The sequence below is a fragment of the Hydractinia symbiolongicarpus genome, chromosome 9 (genome assembly GCF_029227915.1).
Source record: "Hydractinia symbiolongicarpus strain clone_291-10 chromosome 9, HSymV2.1, whole genome shotgun sequence".
Taxonomy (NCBI): domain Eukaryota; kingdom Metazoa; phylum Cnidaria; class Hydrozoa; order Anthoathecata; family Hydractiniidae; genus Hydractinia; species Hydractinia symbiolongicarpus.
This window is the reverse complement of record NC_079883.1, coordinates 2481062-2499705: the sequence shown is the minus strand read 5'-3', so window position 1 is coordinate 2499705 and position 18644 is coordinate 2481062. Positions and strand designations below refer to the sequence as shown.

At 33.9% G+C, this 18644-nt stretch overlaps 2 protein-coding genes across 3 annotated transcripts in view; both read left to right on the top strand.

Moving 5' to 3' along the window:
• The window catches only part of LOC130656258 (ral GTPase-activating protein subunit alpha-2-like), a 32864-nt gene extending 16796 nt beyond the window's left edge, over positions 1-16068 (top strand). Inside the window, exons 14-41 of one of the 2 annotated variants that reach the window (XM_057459091.1) lie at positions 290-412; positions 698-1145; positions 1759-2178; positions 2548-2783; positions 3188-3286; positions 4448-4603; positions 5348-5473; positions 5576-5710; positions 6408-6466; positions 6546-6654; positions 6812-6922; positions 7495-7575; positions 8144-8263; positions 8774-8939; positions 9016-9077; positions 9546-9692; positions 10292-10345; positions 10472-10610; positions 10695-10837; positions 11217-11398; positions 11820-11927; positions 12004-12075; positions 12281-12404; positions 13098-13253; positions 13576-13734; positions 13974-14101; positions 14299-14579; positions 15052-16068. In XM_057459091.1, coding sequence (XP_057315074.1) covers positions 290-412; positions 698-1145; positions 1759-2178; positions 2548-2783; positions 3188-3286; positions 4448-4603; positions 5348-5473; positions 5576-5710; positions 6408-6466; positions 6546-6654; positions 6812-6922; positions 7495-7575; positions 8144-8263; positions 8774-8939; positions 9016-9077; positions 9546-9692; positions 10292-10345; positions 10472-10610; positions 10695-10837; positions 11217-11398; positions 11820-11927; positions 12004-12075; positions 12281-12404; positions 13098-13253; positions 13576-13734; positions 13974-14101; positions 14299-14579; positions 15052-15233 — 4326 coding nt within the window. In that variant the 3' untranslated portion in view covers positions 15234-16068. Of the gene's footprint in view, positions 1-289; positions 413-697; positions 1146-1461; positions 2179-2547; positions 2784-3187; positions 3287-4447; positions 4604-5347; positions 5474-5575; positions 5711-6407; positions 6467-6545; positions 6655-6811; positions 6923-7494; positions 7576-8143; positions 8264-8773; positions 8940-9015; positions 9078-9545; positions 9693-10291; positions 10346-10471; positions 10611-10694; positions 10838-11216; positions 11399-11819; positions 11928-12003; positions 12076-12280; positions 12405-13097; positions 13254-13575; positions 13735-13973; positions 14102-14298; positions 14580-15051 lie in introns of both variants that reach the window. The other variant, XM_057459090.1, reaches the window with a different exon arrangement.
• Positions 1-18644, top strand: part of LOC130656267 (calcineurin subunit B type 1-like) — a 102530-nt gene that overhangs the window by 37531 nt on the left and 46355 nt on the right. The window lies entirely within an intron of this gene.

The window sequence follows — 18644 nt, the reverse complement described above, 5'->3', positions numbered from 1 at the left end:
CCATGTTAAAAGTAATGAGAAGAAAAAGCTAACATTTTTATTTCGCAGATGGCTTATGTAAAAGGCTTTTTGTAAATGTTCAACCGATATTTACTAAACTAGCTTTTAGTCCTCGGAACATTAGTGAATGTGAGTGACAACAAGAATTTACCTGTCAGAACTTACAATTACCATCTTTAAATGACAGAAAGATACCAGAAATTATTATTATAGAACCATAAATATTCTTTCCATAAAAGATTTCTTCATGAAGTAGTTAATTTTTGACTACAAACTGTTTTCTTGGTAGACCTTATTTGTGACGTGGATAAGAGCCAGCTTGCAGGTATACCTAACTTCAGACTTATGGGATGAACTACTTCGTGTTGGTACAACTTTTTCTAGCTGGCAAGAATTGGTCAAAGAATGGGCTGTAAGTTTTTTATGTCTTATTCTGTCACCTAAATTTAAAATTGGATCAATTTTTGAGTAAAAAGTTAAGAATAATTGGAAGTAGAACTGATATTTAAGGAATATACTGTGTCAAATTCCAGAGCTTTTGTTCCATTTATTCTGCATAAAATATTTTGGCTCGTACTGCAATGATCTGGTTTATAGTGGATACTAACCTACTACAGTTCATAACATTCTACTAAGGAGAGTGGCTAATTTCTAAAATTTTTGTAAACAGAATTACATCCCTGCTCTCATTTTAAAGGGAACCATGGAAACATTAACCAGGGTTATGGGGCGAACTGTGTATGGCATTGACCTGCAAGACCCTCCTTTGGAAAAACAAACTGAGAGAGGTAAAATAAAGAAAGATAAGCAAAGAAAGGCTTCAGATGGTTCACCAGAAGAGCGTAACCAATCTTTTACACGAGGATGGAGCCAGTTTCAAACACAGAATCAAGTTAATTTAGAGCAAAGAACCAACCAGCCGGCAGCAGAAGTTGTGACATTGAAACCCCTGCAGAATCCTACATTCATGCCACGATCTGCATCAGAGCCTGGGATAAAACATACATCAATGCAAAAACAGCATGTTGTTTCAATTTTAAGTGAAAGTTCAATGAGTGATACTCAAACTCACATGCATGTTCCCAATTCAGAGCCTGCATTAATGACACTAAAAACAGATGAAGTAATTCAAAAGGAAAATAAAGGTAAGTTGTAAGCACTATTACCTTGAAGGGGCGAGTAAGGAAAGTTATCACGCACATTATCTTCCTTTTATTTAGGAATTTTGTTTATTCCTTAAAATTTGTAATGCCTGTTGAGTGCTCTAATTGTTAGAATAAGCCAATTTGGTTGAAATGCTTAAAAAAGCACTTTAATACTGGCCCTACTGCTGTCTGTTTTACAGCATTACGTTTTATAGTTTTGAGGATTACTGATTTTGATTCATACACTTACCTAACAACAACAACACACACACACTTTTCAACACAATCTCCAATTATATTTTTAATTCTTTAATAGACAAGAAAACACTTGCCGAAATAGCAGACAACATATCAAGTTTTGACAGTGTAACCAGCGATACAAACAGTGTTTTTACGCACTCCTTTCATGGCAATTACGGGACGTTAAAGGAAGCACTTGCACATGCACCATTTGCACATGCACCTAAAGTAAATGTTCAGAACTCTAGTGACTCTGAATCTGAAAGCAACGGCTTGATAATGTACAAAACACTAGAGGACTGTAACAGTGAAAATTCACAAAGTCTTGGTACTATTAATACCTACCTAAATGAATCGAGCCAAAATCTTTTAGCTGACGAATACGAGTCCCAAGAAGAGAATCTCGATGAGGTGGTTACTGCAAGATCAATAATAAAGCCTTCAAACTATAGCGAAGAAAAATGCGAGATAGAGTCTTACGTTGCATCAATATGCAGTGATTCAACCAGCCATTCAGAAGAGCCACTGAGAGGACATGAAACTCTCTCTGCTCAAGTATCTATATGTTCTGACCATGACCTCATCAATTTTGCATTGGATCCTGCTTCAAAAAAGTCATTGGATGCTCAGAGTATTGATAGTCATATGTTTACGTTGATTGATAACGAAAGCTTCAATGAACTGAAATCGGCAGGGAGTATTTCCCAAGATAATATTGCTGAAGCCTCTGAAGATGAAGATATTGCAAATTCTCAGGGTGTAGAAACGACAAGTCATGTACGCTTTACAGATGGTAAGTGAAGGGAATTTCATTTAAAATACAAAGATCGGAAATGTTATTTATCTTAGACTTTAAAAGCATATAAACAACTTTCAAAATAGCACAGACCCTAAAATTACTGATTTTGACCTGGCTGAACAAGTGAAGCGATATGTTTAGATATGCTATCCTAGATAAAAAGAACAACTCTTCTTCATTAAAAATATTACTGTTTCTCTTATATCAATACCCTTATTTTATTTGTAACGCAAGCTGATTTCCTGTTAAGAATACACAATACAAATATTTTTGGACAGAATAATAAACCTGAGAATTTTAATGATTTATGTGGATTTCCCACAGTCTAACAACTAGTTTAGGATAAGAATCATGTTTTTGTAGATTGCAGCTTATCAGACAACCAGAAGAAACAAGAAGAAGCAGACAAAACATTGCAAGACCATAAAATATTTAGTGTTATTGAAGGTGGCAAAGTTGAAGGCTGGACTCCTTTATCCTCTGTAATTTTATGGAAGCGCATCCTGGGTATATTGGGAAATGTGAATGATATCAAAGATGCTGAGGTGCACGCCATGGTCTTTAAGCATTTAATACAACTATGGGAAATGCTTGAAACAGTAAGTTTGAAACAAACTGACATTTTGTATCTCAATTAAGATTTTAAAACTCATTAACATTCATCATTAAGTTTCCAGTATGAGATAATTTTAATTAGGGGAATAAAAAATGTAGTTTTTCTATTAAATCATGTTCATGTATTATCAGACATTCTTACATTAAGGTTGCATGGAAATAGAGCTTGGTCATTCCTGTAATGAATTAAGAAATGCACATGTGCTTACTAATTTTTTTATGTTTTATGCCTATATATTTAGATTTAGATTTTTTTTATTAGAAATAAAAAAAGTGTTTGCTTTAAAGGACTTAAAGAACAATATTTGTTGCTCATTTTCGCATATCAAACATACTAAACGAACTATAAATTTGTTTCTTAATGTTCATGTGTTTTATTGTTTTGCAGATCAGAAGAAACCAAGGTGTGAGCATAGACAATAAATCTACTCCACCACTTCCACCTTTGTCTCCACCATTATACTTTTGCTCAACATGGTGTTTTCAGGTAAGACAGCTAACATTATTGTTATAATTTTGACAGATGAAATGTTTTGGATGCATTGGAAAAGTTCTCAGTAAAGTGCACTGGATACTGAGCTCTCGGAAATTTTTCAACTATCTTGATTTTTTTGTCCATGTAGATAGAAGATATATAGAAGATATATAAAGTTAATTTTTCATCCTATTTTGTTTCAGTGTTTTCAAGTTGAGGTACTTATAAATGAAAGAAAATCGTTTCTAATTTCAAGATAAAAAAAATTAAATAATTGTTTGCTGAGTTCTATTTTTTATGTAAAAGGGGGAATACAGAAATGCTTAAGTGGTAAAGGATATGTGTCTAATTTCACAAATCAGTAACCAAATTAAAACTAAATGTTTTGGAATCCACATACATGTATTAACATTTTAAAAATCTTACTATGGATGTAATGAACTGATGCTTGTGGTGTTTAAAATTATGTATTTAAAAAATTAGAAATTTTATCAATCCATAAAAGAAAAAATGATTGCAACCTTTTGTACAGTACAGTGGTTTCAACTTCTCGATCTGTAATTCCTTTTGTACTGTATAAGATTGTTTAAATGTGCAATATGATTTGCATGTTTTCTTTTGAGAATGTATATCCATGACATTTGTTTAGTTTTCCCAAAAATAAAACTGTTTATAATTTTAATATATCATTTTTAAAACCAAGCAATAGTGATATAATGTGCTTACCGATTGTTTTTAAAGTTACCCTGCACAATTGTGTCCCGACTCCTTTTATAATTTAGCAAGTGCCTTTACTACAGCTACGAGTCAACCCATGCCATGTGAGGGAAATTGGGTAGGTATTGCCGGTGTATACCTAATGTATACATTCTGAACACAGGACCCACATTGATAAAAGTGAAGTGGCTATATCCTGTACAAATATTGGGGATAATAGTAATAATAATAATAAAGGGTGTGAGCGTTGCCTGACTAGAGTCTCCTGAAGGCACGTGTTATTCTTATATTCCATAAAATGTTCAGTTGTTTAAGAACTAAGAAATATTTTTTATTATTACACAAACTGAACATACAAAGCAGACATCTTCTTTGTATGTTCAGTATTTGATCAGTAAAGTGCACTCTTGTGATTGTGAGCATAGCAGTTGTATTCTTTCACTTTTTTATCTATAGGCAATGTCTTTGGAGAGTGGACACAAACAAGGCAAAGTCCTGGCATATAAGCTCATGTGTATGATGACGATGAAAAATCATGGTCTGTTGCCATCTCTAGATCACATGATTAATTTTTTTCGTTTAATCCACAATGGTTTAACTGGGTCAGATCAGGTGCGTGCATCTAGCATCGAATAGAATCATTATTTTATCAGTATGAGGAAAACCCCTCAAATTTTTTGTTAAAATTGCCATTTTTTATTTTTGTGTTCCTCTGAATGGTCTCTATGTTGCTTAAGTATATTGTGACAGTCTCAAATGTTGCTAACTTGTCCACTATTAAAACTTGTTTAACTTTTTCACGTGGTGCCATGTTCAGTTGGGCCAGGGTCCCAATCAAACTAAACCTTCCATTTAATCACGTCTCATAGAACTTTATGACTTTTAGAACAAGGAAAATCCAGGAAACTGTCGTTTTTTAAAGCCCCTGTTGTTCGATAGTTTTCTTTTTTTAACTTACTTCACACTGGCTATTGCGTAAACATTTGAGCCTCTTGTTGCTTATAAGATATTGCTTATCAAACAAAAAGCGTGTAACATGTTTTCATTAGCTATGATCTTAGCCAATGCTAGTGGAGAAGTAGAGATGCAAATTGTATATATAGTGTTTAGAAATATCAAAAATCTCTAAAGAAGCATTAAGGAAACCTTTTTAAATCTAATGTATTATTTTGAAGCAAAGCTTTTTAAGAACGAAAATTCAAGACCATATGACACAAGCCTATAGCTTTTACAGATATGTCAGTTTTTGTTACGTATATCTTTTCTGCACTGAGCCGAAATGAAAATTGCAATCTTGCACTCTGGCAAATCTCCCTGCATATGTAGCATGGTTATAAAATTTATTGTTTAATTTAGGAAGTTATCAATGCCATTATCAGTCAGTGCTCTTTGTTTTTTGCACTTGAATTTTCAAGTTCATCTTGTCTTTTGCTGGACTTTGTAAACGCAGCCACAACTGTTATATCAACACAATACATGACGGTATGTATTTAGAAAAATGAGCAGTTTTGCATTAGATCAATTTTCCTCATCATCAATTTTTTCATCAAAACATCTACGTAATGCCTCACCTTTCTCTTTAAGCACCCAAGAAAAGAAGCAATATCACTCCTTGGTTCCATGATATGTTTACCTGGTGCATATCCTAGTCTAAATATCTATCAGCCAGGCATTCGTAACCACGAAACGAATGCTCCTTTGCTTGGAAAAGAATTGAGGGTTTGTTTTATTAAGTTTTGTACATAATGGCTGTTGCAAGATTCTGTTTGGTTTTTTTATTTACTTTATAATACTTTACCTTGCAAGAGATGTAAAGTTATCATGAGTTGGCAATGTAATTGAAACCTGGCAGAGGCTCAGGTTACTTTGTACCGTAGTGTTTGGGCATTTTCTTTTGCAATAGGGCTTTTCTCTTCCGCCATGATAGTATTATGAAATAGTATTATGCAATACTATTTCTCTTAACAACATTGATGAAAACAAAGAAATCTATGTTTTTAAAAAAATATAAAAAAATACTTTTACACTCTTAAATAATGTTAATGAAAAAAAAATAGCAAAAACTTGGCACAAAACAAGCAAATATTATGTTCATAATGTTACTAAGCAATAACTGAAACACTCAGATATTCACACAATTCACAATACAATTTTCGTTTCTTACCCTAGGTTGCTTTGCATTTATTTTTATTTTTATTGTGTACAACAATATTTTTTCTATTTTTGGTATGCATTGTTCTGACTCAATTTAAATATAGTGAAATCACCTCGATACATAGGTGCCCTTGTGCTGGATTTGTGGGATAGGTCGTTGTTGTGCCCTTTCGTAATGTCCCTAATTTTTGATGTATAGAACAAGCGTTTGTTGGGTGTAGTGAGGAAACTTCATGATATACATTGTTATGTGAATTTGTAGGAGAAGATTTTAATACCAATATTGAAATCAGCTAAAAATGATCCTTCCTGCAGAGCCAGGTAATTACATAAATTCCATAGTTTGTAGGACTTTTTTATATTTCTGTTAGAATGATATCTCTGACTGTTTGTATTACAGGTGTGTTGCATTGAACAGTCTTGGTTTGTTTATAACTGAATCACTGGTACATTTGGGTGGCCATCAAAGGATATATGATTGCCTTGCCTTGCTGATAAGTTCTCTAGAAGTAAGGAGACGTGTCGTTGATATTAAATTTGTTGCAATGTATACATTTAATAATGTGTTATTTTTTTCTATATTTATCATAATTTTTTTGAACAACAGTTTACCTTGGTTTCACTGTATTGAGAACTAATATAGGGACTAACTTCATTTTTTTTTAGTTTCACAGTCAGGTTGTTTCAACAGTAGCGTTAGATGTGCTTTGGTCTTTAACATTCTACTACGATTACATTGAAGCTTTTGATAAAGACCTGCCCTTGAAGATTGTGGAGGTGAAAATATTTTTGTATGTTGTTGCTGTGTTTTTTACACGATAATTTGTGATGATTTGTACGGAATTGCAATTGTTTTGCGTTGTTATGCATGTTAAGTACTTCCTTGATTACTCCCTTTTTTTTGCAGATTTGCTCTAAGAATTTGCAAAAAATTTGATCAATAAAACATTTTGGATCATTTGAACTGTTTTTGAGTGGTTTGGATAATTGAGATATCAATTTATTAAAATCTCTATAATTACAGCCGTCGCTCTGTCTGTATGTTCGCTTCGCCTCAATAACTCATGCTATGGTAGCCACCAAATAATTATGCACAAAAAAGTAAATGCTTTATTTTTATCGATTCTGCTGTTGCCCCTTCCTGCAGAAAAAAAATCACTATTTAGTGCTAGAGATTCACAAAATAGCAATACCCCAAATTTGCAACTAATAAATTCTCGTGGAGTTTTCCACTGGTTAACAGCTTTACATCTTAATAACTTATATCTACAATATTCAAGAATGACTTTGGAATGTTCATTTGGTTTAAGAAATAGTCAAGCTTAATTGTTCGTAATTATTTACATTAGGCTATCTGTCACGTGACTTTACACATCCAAGCAACTCAAAAGTCAAGCACATCAGATCTTCCTCCAGAAGAATCTCCAGAGGTAGGAGCCATTCAGCTAGAAAGGACAGATTTTTTTTCAATATTTGTTGAAACAATTTGGTGAGTAATATTGCCATCGACCATCGTTGGATGAACTATGGATGAACTATTAGAAAAAAGAAATTATGAACAGAAAATAAGTGAAGTATTGTATTGTAAAGCTATCAGCACGTTCTTATGCGATATTCACGTATGACAATGTACCACACATTGTTATTCAAACAAACCAATTTGCAGTTATTAAATGGCTTCAGGTAACAGCACATTCAAACGCTGTTAATTTGAAACCTAATGATTTCCAACAGAATGTTTTGTCACTAAACTACTTTTGTTGATTTTGTTTGTTTGTGTTGTTGTTGTTGTTGTTAATTTTGTTATTGTTGTTTTTGTTGTTGTTGTTGATTGGAGCCCATTAACTCCCCATAAAAAAGGATATGAGACAAACTGTAAAATAGAATATGAACAAAAGTAATGAAATATAATGTGCGCTTAAAATTAGTATTGTCTTATGTAAGAGTTTCAACATGACAATCTCCTTGTTGTTTTTCTCATTTTTTTTTCCTTTTTAGTACATTAGCAAATTATTGCTTTGTCTGCTTGACTGGATAATGGTGATGCCTTGTGAGGTTCTATTAAGAAGCCGAACAGATCATGATGAAAATCTCACTTATCTCGGCTTAGCTATGAAGGTAGTATATACAGTGAAGTTTTAATTAGCTATATTATAAAACCCGTATACGTCTGTCTGTCACGCAAAATGGTATCGCAAATAGCGAGACGCACGTAATGCGGTATAAAAAAACGGGCGAACCCGTAGGTTTTTCTGTGGGCCACCGACTAGTGTCTCTATAATTTCAAACCCTAGCAAGAATCCCTCAACGTCATTTGGTTCTTGTGGTAACTTTTATAGTTTGGCTCACTTATAATATTAATGTTTGTAAATTCATACTTCATCAAAGAACACAAGTTTAATAAGTTTAAAATTTACTGAATAATTTTAAGTATGGTTTTTAACTGGTATCGTTTTTACCTTATTACGGTTCTGAAATTTAATTATTAAATGTAAACGAGGCTGAAAAATGCATCTAAAAATCTAGAAATTTATTATACATCCTGAAAAAATGTTCGAATTTACTTGTCACCAAACATGATTTTTTACTGCTGTTCTTAAAAAGATCCATTTCTTGATTTTTTAATAGATCTTTAAAAAATGCTCTAAAGATAAAGTCGAAAGACTGAGTTTGGACAGACGGCGATCATTAAACATCAATCAGCTCTTTGTTGGTGAAAACCGGCCAATACGACTCGCGCGTGTACACAACGATTTGAGTATGGACGACCCACATGGTATAACTGATGATGATGGTAGGTTATTAAACTTCAACAAATTGTCTTAGTAGATATGTTGTGAAAGCTAAGAAAAGTATATTGTCTCTCATAGATTTCTTGTACAGTGATACTGTTGATGGTGATGATAATGTCCTACCATTGACTGCAAACTATGTAAGTTTATATTGAATTGATATTCATATACATGATGACACCTGTAGGTGTGAATTTTCTGTCGTGATGTTAACATGATTAACGTTGAATATTTATCCTTGAGGTCTAAGAAATAAAACCGATAAGAGCGTTTGCTAAGTTCAGCTGAGTCCAAGAATCAGTTAAATAAACTTTTTTCGCCTGCCAAAAATTTTGACTGTGTTTTTTTTTCGACAGACTCGATAAGGTATATAAAAAAACCATGACATGACGGCTGCATTAACGTATTTATTTTTAACACTGGGTACTACTTTTTGCTTGTTAGACCAAGAATGCATAGCTTGCAATTGAAATCTTGACCGGAAGGGTCTTTTCTGTGTCTACTAGGAAGAGCATTTTCTACTTTTGTACTGTTACTAAATTAAGGTTTCCTTTCAATGCACATCAGCAATCTTTCTCGTTATTTATTTATTTATTTTTATTTTTTAGGGCATCAGCCAAATATTAAATTATTACCAACATTTTCCATTCGATACTGGCGCTGTTCAACCAAGCAGTCTCATACTGGAGAGTGAGGATCATGATGGCGGCGAAAGCGTTGACGACACTATGTTATTGGAGAGTCACAATGTCCAAGTAAGATATACATCGTTTTCAAGAGAAAGCAATAATTATAGGTATTCATATTCTTGAACAAACTGTGAATGATTTTTCCATAAACCCCAAAATTTTTACGATTTTTTTTTTGTCCATCAGAATGGATTTTTATGGTTTCTCATGAGCACTTCTTTGACATCAGTGATTGGCTCTACGATAATTGGGTTCTATTGTTTAAACATAATTATGATACAAGGATCTGAGCGTTTGAGTACTAGGAGTTAATTCCAATGTTTTTTTGGATGGTAATAATTTCAACATCTTAACTATAGAAAGGGAGTGTTAAATTGTTTTCTCGACGCCTAATTTGTGGACTTATAATAAACACGGATCCACGGAAGCAAGGACACAATTTGGGGACCCATTCTTTCACTGATGGATTATATTCCGTGAAAATACTTCGACTTTTTTATTTGTATAACAACTTTGACGTTGCGTAGTGCAGTATTGGGTGTCCTAGCGCTGTGTTGGCAAGATGAGAAAAATAAATTTAAACAACTGATAAAAGTGAATGCTATAACTTTGATTAAGAAAAGGTTCGCATGAAGTTGACTTTTCCAAACTTTTTATTTCTACAGTTCATTCTCCTGGACGACACAACTGTATTGTCGGTAGTGGAGTTGCCATTGACTGTGAGTATTAGTTTATTATCTCTGGTGAAATGTCGACTTCGTAACGTTCATGTACACGTGCAATTCTGTTTATTACATTTTATTTAAACTTGCAACTTTTTATTCATATATTATTTTTTATCCAAGAGAAAAGATACGGCTGGTGTAAATTTTTACGGTCCTAAAACGGTCAGCCGTTTTATTCTACGTGATCAATCTGGCAAGCACTGCTGGGATATTGCTGATGTGTTCACGCTTGATGGGAAAACTTCTGAGCCGTATACTGGTATGTTTTTATGACAACCCAAGTATTTTGTTGGAGTTTCAAATATTTGTTTCGAATTAGTTTTATTTTTATTTTTTGATCTAGATCTTATTGACGACATGCGACAAAGCTTAGTACGTAAACACAGTCGAAACTTATCTGTGTCGGCGACAAGATTAAGCTCGCGTGCTTCTTTCGTTCTACCCACGTGGGAAACTGTTGATGCTAATGCTGATCGAGTCGACCAGGTAAAAATTGTTTTGTAACACGCCCCTATTGAAACGCCCTTTTTTGCGAACGACCTCTTTCTTAGTTTTTCTGTATTAGCCCCCAATTAATAACCCTAGCAAGTTACTGATTCTAAGTAATAACTAACCGCTAGCATGTGAGAAAGTCAATACGACCAACTTATATTCCAGGCATCAAATTTTGTCACTCGTGCATATTCCGGCCATCTGTATTTCGCGCATTTCTAACCCCAAGTAGCGATACTGTTGCCATTTTGAACATACGGGTATTTTTTTTGCAGAGATTTCATTGACCAAAGACTGCAAAGTTTGCTGCACAGGAACGTAATTGTTGATTAATTGTTGGTAAATTGTCAATATTTCAAAAATTTTGTTTTAGCTGCTTCGTTATATTGGTCATTCGAGTCCTGAATGTTTACTTTTCCCTGATCAACAATTAAACTTCCCCGCACCTGTTCCTGATTCGATAGACGTGAGGCTTCAAAGCTCTGCAGTGACATCTGTTTTAAAACAACACAACGAGGAAGAGAATTATGTTCACGAAATTGCCCACGACGCACGGTAATATTTTGTTTCAAGTCGTCCTCAATTGTGTGGATGAATAGAAAACTTTTTAAAACTACGACATACTTCCTCGCAATCGATCCGCGGTCCCCACTACACTACGTGCAGCAATATGTTAGTAATGAACTCAGATAATTTATCCGGATGGTGTGTATACATAGGTGAATTCACCTATGTACTACGACATTGTTAAATAAAAAAGTGTATAACATCCTATTTAAAAAATTCGTAAAAAAGTTTTTTAAAAAATTGCTCGTCAAATCTCCTCAATCTTTAACTCAAGAAAACTATAGTAACCCTGCAGTAACGGTCTAACATATTTTAACTCTCTTATTTTTTGGACGCGTGAGTGCTGCGCATATTAAACTCTACAGAATTTCTTCCGTGTGTCCACGCTGTTTCTTGTTACTTTCTTCAGAATAACCGCGCGTGAAGTTTATCCACCTGTTTACTACGACCCTTTGTCGTCATACCACGTATCAAAGATGTTACTTCATCAACTAGGATTCTTTTCCTGGAATAAAAGGTAAAAGAATTTTTTGCTTTAGTATGTGAGGAAATTTTAGAAAATTGTTTCGTTAACAGGCTTACCATTTTTTTAGACCAAATGTAGAATTGCTGGAGAGAAATGAAAAACTGCTCCGTGAGATCAAGAACCTAGATAACAGACCAAGGTAATGTTTTGTTTACCGCAATTACTACGTGTGCAATAAACTTAATCTTGGTTCTATGTTAGACTGCTTTTCCACCAGGAGGAGTTTTTTGTGCAGCAATTGCTCAATCCATCTTTTGAGACGCGATATATATTCGCGTAGAATATTCCATCTGATTGGAAGAAGTGGTGTTTGTTTAATCTTCCACATCTACTTTTGTTTATAGCCGTGAAACCCAGAAGATTGCTGTGTTCTATGTCGGTGCCGGTCAGGAAGACAAACATTCGATTCTTTCTAATAGTACAGGAAGTAAGAAGTTTGAGGAATTTCTTTCTGGCATGGGCTGGGAGGTGAGATTGTGTTATTATTTATTGACCTTCTACTTTACTTACCCATGATAGCCTTTTCAGTTCATATTAGTGTTGCTATTAGTGCAGGTTTTACGAAAGGATTCTTGCATTTGAAGTTACGCATTCAACCTACGGAAACATTGTAAGCACAGCAATTACTCAAGTAGATAACTGCGTAAGGTTGAGTGTCTAACTGACGTTGACAATCTTGAAAATTTAAAACCCTTAAAATTTAGATTAGGTGACGTTGAAAAACTTGTACATCCATCAGTTGCTAAGCAAAAACATGGAAAACCTTAAAATACGAATACTTCTGAAAATGTTTCTGCCTATGTTATAAAACTTGCCTCGTAGTAACATGTTGTGTCAACTGACTTTGACAAACTTTAAAATTTAAAACCCTTAATCTTGAAAACCTTGAATATCCATCATTTGCTAAAGAAAGTACAAAAATTTCTAAAAATGTTTCTGTCTAGTTATAAAAAATTGCCTCGTATGTCTTCTCTCAAATAATTTCTAATCCTGATATGTTTATGTTAAGCAGTGTCATTTTTGTAAATAATTCTTACATTACTTTATTGTGAGTTCTTTATATAAAACTAAGGTTAAAAAAATTTTTGCAAAGGTGTCGAAAAAAGTGCTTTAATCCATGTAGAAAATAAGTTGATAAAAATCTCACCATATTTCTAACAGGTTGATTTATCAACCCACACTGGCTTCATGGGTGGTTTGGAACGGAACTTGTCAACAGGTGTGTCAGCCCCCTACTTTGCAACCCACTCCCTCGAAGTGATTTTTCATGTTTCCACGAGAATGCCTGGTGAAGGAGAAGAACAACTGAAAACTAAAGTGAGTGTTTTCTTAACTATTTCGCAGCCCAATTATTCATTTTCAAACCTATATGTTTTGTGACTGTAGATAAGCCTGTCTCTTCTCTTATATTAATACCTGGCTTATATCTGCAATATGACCGCCGATTCTACTTCGTGTTAAACATACACGATTATGTACGGCAGCCGAAACAGCTTTAGACTGGTATTACACCCAGCGTGCAACGGTGGGTCTCCTGAGTAGTTTTTTCTATGAGTACTTAAGGACGGTGCCTGTAATTCAAACAAAATCAAGGCAACAACCCCAATTCATTTAAATTATTATGTCCTAAAATTTATAGTTCCGCCACCTTGGTAACGACGAAGTTCATATCATTTGGACCGAACACAATCGTGATTTCCGTCGTGGCATCATTAATACCGAATTTGCCGACGTCATGATCGTGATTTATCCGCTACAAAACAACTTGTACAGAATACAAATTGATCGCAATCCCAAGGTATCTTTATTCGTCTCTCTCTAAGAACGCAGATTTGTTTGAGCATAGCAACCTTGGCTACATGATACTTTTTGATGCTTGCATTGATAACAGACTGCTCCAAAGTGTGATATCAATTTAGGCGAGACACGTTCTTTCAAGTTCCAGGTGAACATTTTTTCCTGAAAGGAACGCGTACAAAGCCTAAATTACTGTCTAAACTGTACATATTTTAAAGAATAGAATATTTTATTGTGTAGATACCTCCATTTGGACCGTTATTTGATGGCGCAATTGTTGACGGCGATCTATTGCCTCGATTGGTTCGAAGTACCGCTATTAGTGCTGGTCGAGCAAAAAGATCGACAATAAAATTTTACAAACGACAGTATCCTTTTTTGTTTATTTTTCTCTATATTTTTTAATTCTCAAAAGTCATTCGATTATTTGTACTCTTTGTCGTGAACTGCACTTTTCTTGTTCGCACGCTTAGAACCATTGTAACAGGTAATGGAACTTCGCTTTCGTATTGCAGCTAACGAGTATATACCTAGGCTACTTAGAATTCCTTAACGACATCTGTAGTTTTGAAGAGCGTGCGCGTTGTATCCGGGACATCGCAAAAAATCGCGTACGTCCAACATCGTTCGAAGATTTTGTTTCCGGTTTGTTTAAACCTGGTCTGCCTCCCATTACGACACACCGTGACTCTGACGATGTGGATGGCATTCATCGCACCTTTAGCGCACCCTCCCGGACTAATACAATGACGGATCCGTCAGCTGTCCTCAAGCTGCTTGACATGCCGGAACAGCCATTTCGTGGCCGAGTAAGCAGTAGTATTACGAAACAAGAATATCAAGTTTGTAAGTGCCTTAAGTTGATTAATTTTTTGTGAAGACTTCCTTTAGCAAGGTTAAAAAAAATGAGAAGATTGATATTGTCTCTTTTGCATAAAAAAGCGAATTTATCTAGACGAGAAACTTCGTGAGTAGCGAGGAAAATATCAGAATTTTTTTTTGATATTTTAATCTTCTCGTTTGCACATACAAGAATAAACTAACTAAAAAACAAAAAAGTATGGTTATATTTTCCAAGAAAAAAAAATTTGAGAAAAATAAAATTCATCATAAATTTATATATTTTGAAAAATGAAATTAACTATAAAGTCTAGGCGGTGGAGAACACTGGCTCCCTCATGTCAATAAAATAACTATATGCGTAGAAATTAAAGAAGTTTGGAATAAATTTTCCGAAAGGTTCTTGTTTTTCAGAAAACAATATTTACTCAACAAATCAGAATTTAAATTTTTTTCTACGTGAAACTTTCTTTTAAAGATCGTGCAGCATCAAACACGTCCCTAAATATCCAACATGACGATCCTTCTGCTGTTCTGTCGGATTCTGACCAAAATAAAGAATACAAAGATCGAAGAAAATCTATCACAAAGCGTCTTAAGAAAAAAGCTTCATCCGTGGAAATACCAATGTTTGGTTCTACTGAAAAGACTGGGGATTAGTTTGTTGGGTGACTTGATCACGTGATGTTATTCTTCGCTAATCTTAGAGCGAAATGTTAATAAAATGACCGAAAAATTGAACTGCCTGATGATATATGTTCGTTTCTAATCTGTGAATATTTAAAATTAAAAAAAACTTATAGTTTAAAAAGATTTTGTAAAAAAAAGGAAATAATATGTAATGTTTAAACAGAAACCGCACCCGACATTTAGGTTTGAATTTGGAGCTTCAAGTCATAATTCATAACGCGTTGTACAAATTAAGCAACCTATCAGTGCGGGACGCTGATTGGTTGCTTTTGTACACGCAGGTGACGAATAAGAAATGAGCTTTTTTATTGGCTAATAAAATCGGGTACGTTGTGTTAAAAAAAGTGTTCTTGTCTCCCTTTTAATCTTTTCTAACGTTGAGATTCAAAAACCCACAGCATATAAAAGTATATATATTTTTGATTTTTTGTTTATTTTTTATGATTTATCCCTCTTTCTATCTTCTCTACTCAATATGGTCGTTCGTTTTTTGATTAAACAATAGGCAGAAAAATTTAGCTTGCATGCCAACTTCCCTGATTAACATAGTTAAAAAATTTTGAGACTTCTTGCTTCAATTTGCTATAAAAAATACGGATATATTCTTTTGATACATTTCTCCAACTTTTATTTTTCAAGTTTTTGCTCGGATTTAGAAAATATTGCGTTTTCTGTGCAGCGCAGATCAGCTGTTTTCTTGTTGCATTTGTGATAAGTTTAAAGAAAAAAATTATTTGTAGAAAATTATGTTGATTTCTGGTATAAATGTTTTTAATGAAATAATGTGTATGATCGAAGAAAATAAGTGTGTTTTTTTTGTTTTTTGGTTTTTTTTTTTTTTTTTTTTTTTTGTGTTGGTTTAATCTTTGAAATCGTTATGAAAGTTGGAAGTTGCGTATGAGATGCAATCGATGTATATATCAGAACGAATCTCCTTTATTAAAATCCTGAAATCATAACACTTTGTTTTTTAGGTAAGGAACATGAAAAACGAAATCTTGAAAATCTGAATTTTAATTTAACATAAAGGAAGAACGAGAGACCAAAAAAATATTCAAGTGTCAAAAATTTGCGTATAGGTCTTCCTCATGTTTACATCAAAAGAAATACATTTGATTTCTTACCTCTCACCTAAAAACACGTTGATTTCAAATAAGACGCCTTGGAAATTGTCTAGGGATTGTAATCGGATGACATCATCAAGTAGCTCTGAGTGAAGTGTTGAATTTTCAAACAAAAATATTTTTAAATGAAATAATTTTAATATTTAGTCTTAGTGAAAACAGTAATAGGTTGTTTCAGAGCTGTTTGATGATGTCATAATTTCGCATAACTATACGCTCTATATCTTATACGACGTAACAATTTTTACCAAAATGAAAAGATTCTTAGACAACTTTTCAAGCCTTTTCGTATAAAATCAACTTATTTTTTTCACAGGAGGTAAACTTTTATTTTGCTTTTTATCGCCACAAAAATGAACGCTCAATTTTAAGTTAAATCCCTCAAACTCATTTGTCGCCGCTTATCGAATATCTGCATTTTCATTACCTCACCCTTGCAAGATTTGCGTTTATGCATGGGCATCTGTCACATGACCAAATTGCGTTTATGTGTGAGATTTGTCAAATGACAAAAATTTGCGTTTTTGTATGGGCTTCTGTCAGGTGACCAAAATAACGTCTTGGTATAGGCTTCGGTTACGTGACCAAAATTGCGTCTTTGTCACGTAAGGTATATTTCAACAATTTGGAAAAAGCATCGCCAGAACATTCATTTTTGTGTTCTTGTTACTAAAGGCTATAATTTTAATGCTCAAACTATGTCGCTAGAGCTCTCAGATAAATATCGAAAGTTCTTAAATTTTCTGTAATAAAAATCAAACATTTTCCGCGAAATTTAATTCTAATAAAATGCAAAAAACATTATCCGCGGAATTTTATTCCTGAAAATTTCTTGGTCTTACCCGACAAGCAAACCTTTTTTGAAAAACACCTTTGACTCAACAATAACCATTCATACAATCGTGATGTATTTCCTACGACTGAACATACGAAAAAAGATTTTGGTAACGAAATAATGGTGTTGTGGTAGCGCGTTCGGCTTGTAATCATAAGGTTAACAAATTCGAGTCCTCACTCCGGCGCATTTGAAATGTAGTGTTGTCAGTCCATTTGGTGTCATGTGCAAACAGCTAACCGGCTTGTGTGGCAGGCAAGCAAGTTGGAGCTGTGCGATATACATATCCCTTGCGCGGTAATGTAACAAAGTTACAGTCAGAGGGGAGGTAGAGCCAGTCATTAGAATGGAATCCCCAAGGACATTAAAACTTCCCCTTACTTACTTACTAACTTAGTTTCTTAACTCTGAGTTATTCATTTTAAATATTTTCACATTTATCGCTAACTTAAGTCTAAGAAATTGACGTGAACTATAGCAGGTGGTAAGAAATAAAATTAGCACGTGTTATCACAACTGTGCGCCCGCGATAACAGGCAACCAATATGCGACAAATCTCTGTGCACTAACTTTATTGCTGCCAGCAATAATTTTACAATAACTAGCCAAATCGTTTTCTGTTATGCACAGAAGATGTGGGGTACCTTATCGGTAAAAAAACACATCAAAAATTGACCACATTTTTGCTAAGTAAGTGACTAATATTTTTTGCCGGCCATCTTTTTGCTGATTTTTTCTCCTTTTTTGCCATCTTTAATGCAGCATTTATGAATCCATAACGGTAACAGAGAGAACACGAAAATCAATCTAAATAACGCTTTAATCAAGTAAGGGTAGCAGAGGACAAAAGAGAGCTGAAGAAAAAAAATGAAGAAGAAGTTAAGGATCAAAGTAGAGAAAATGTTCAACTAAAAAAAAAGAGAAAAAATAATCATTAAAATTAAATAATTTGTATAGTTTTCATTGTGCCCGTGTTGAAGTCTTTATTGATATAACAAAAGCTCAAAAATCAAACTTTCCGTGGCCATTTTCAATCTGAAAATTTGTCCGCAAAAAATAACTAACTTCAAAATTTAGTCAAATTTAGTTCAATTTTTTATTTGCCGACTTTTTTTACCCATAGTAAGGGTGAAGTCAACCTCTTCCCCAAGGTTTTTTAGGTTTTTTACATTTGGAAGGAATCTAAAGGTTTCGTCTTGATGCAAAAAAGCCTAAATGGCCCTGGGGAAGAGGTTGGGGCTTTAAAGAGGTTGGGGCTTTAAAGAGAATTTTAAAACCACCAGCTTCGAAGGAACTTTCCTTCGAAGCTGGTGGTTTTAAAATTCTGAAGCAATTAAAAATAAATTCGCTTAAAAAACCTTTCTTTTGGCATAACAGAGATAGTTTGCTTAGTTTTTTGGCGTAAGCGTTTCCATCAGAAAA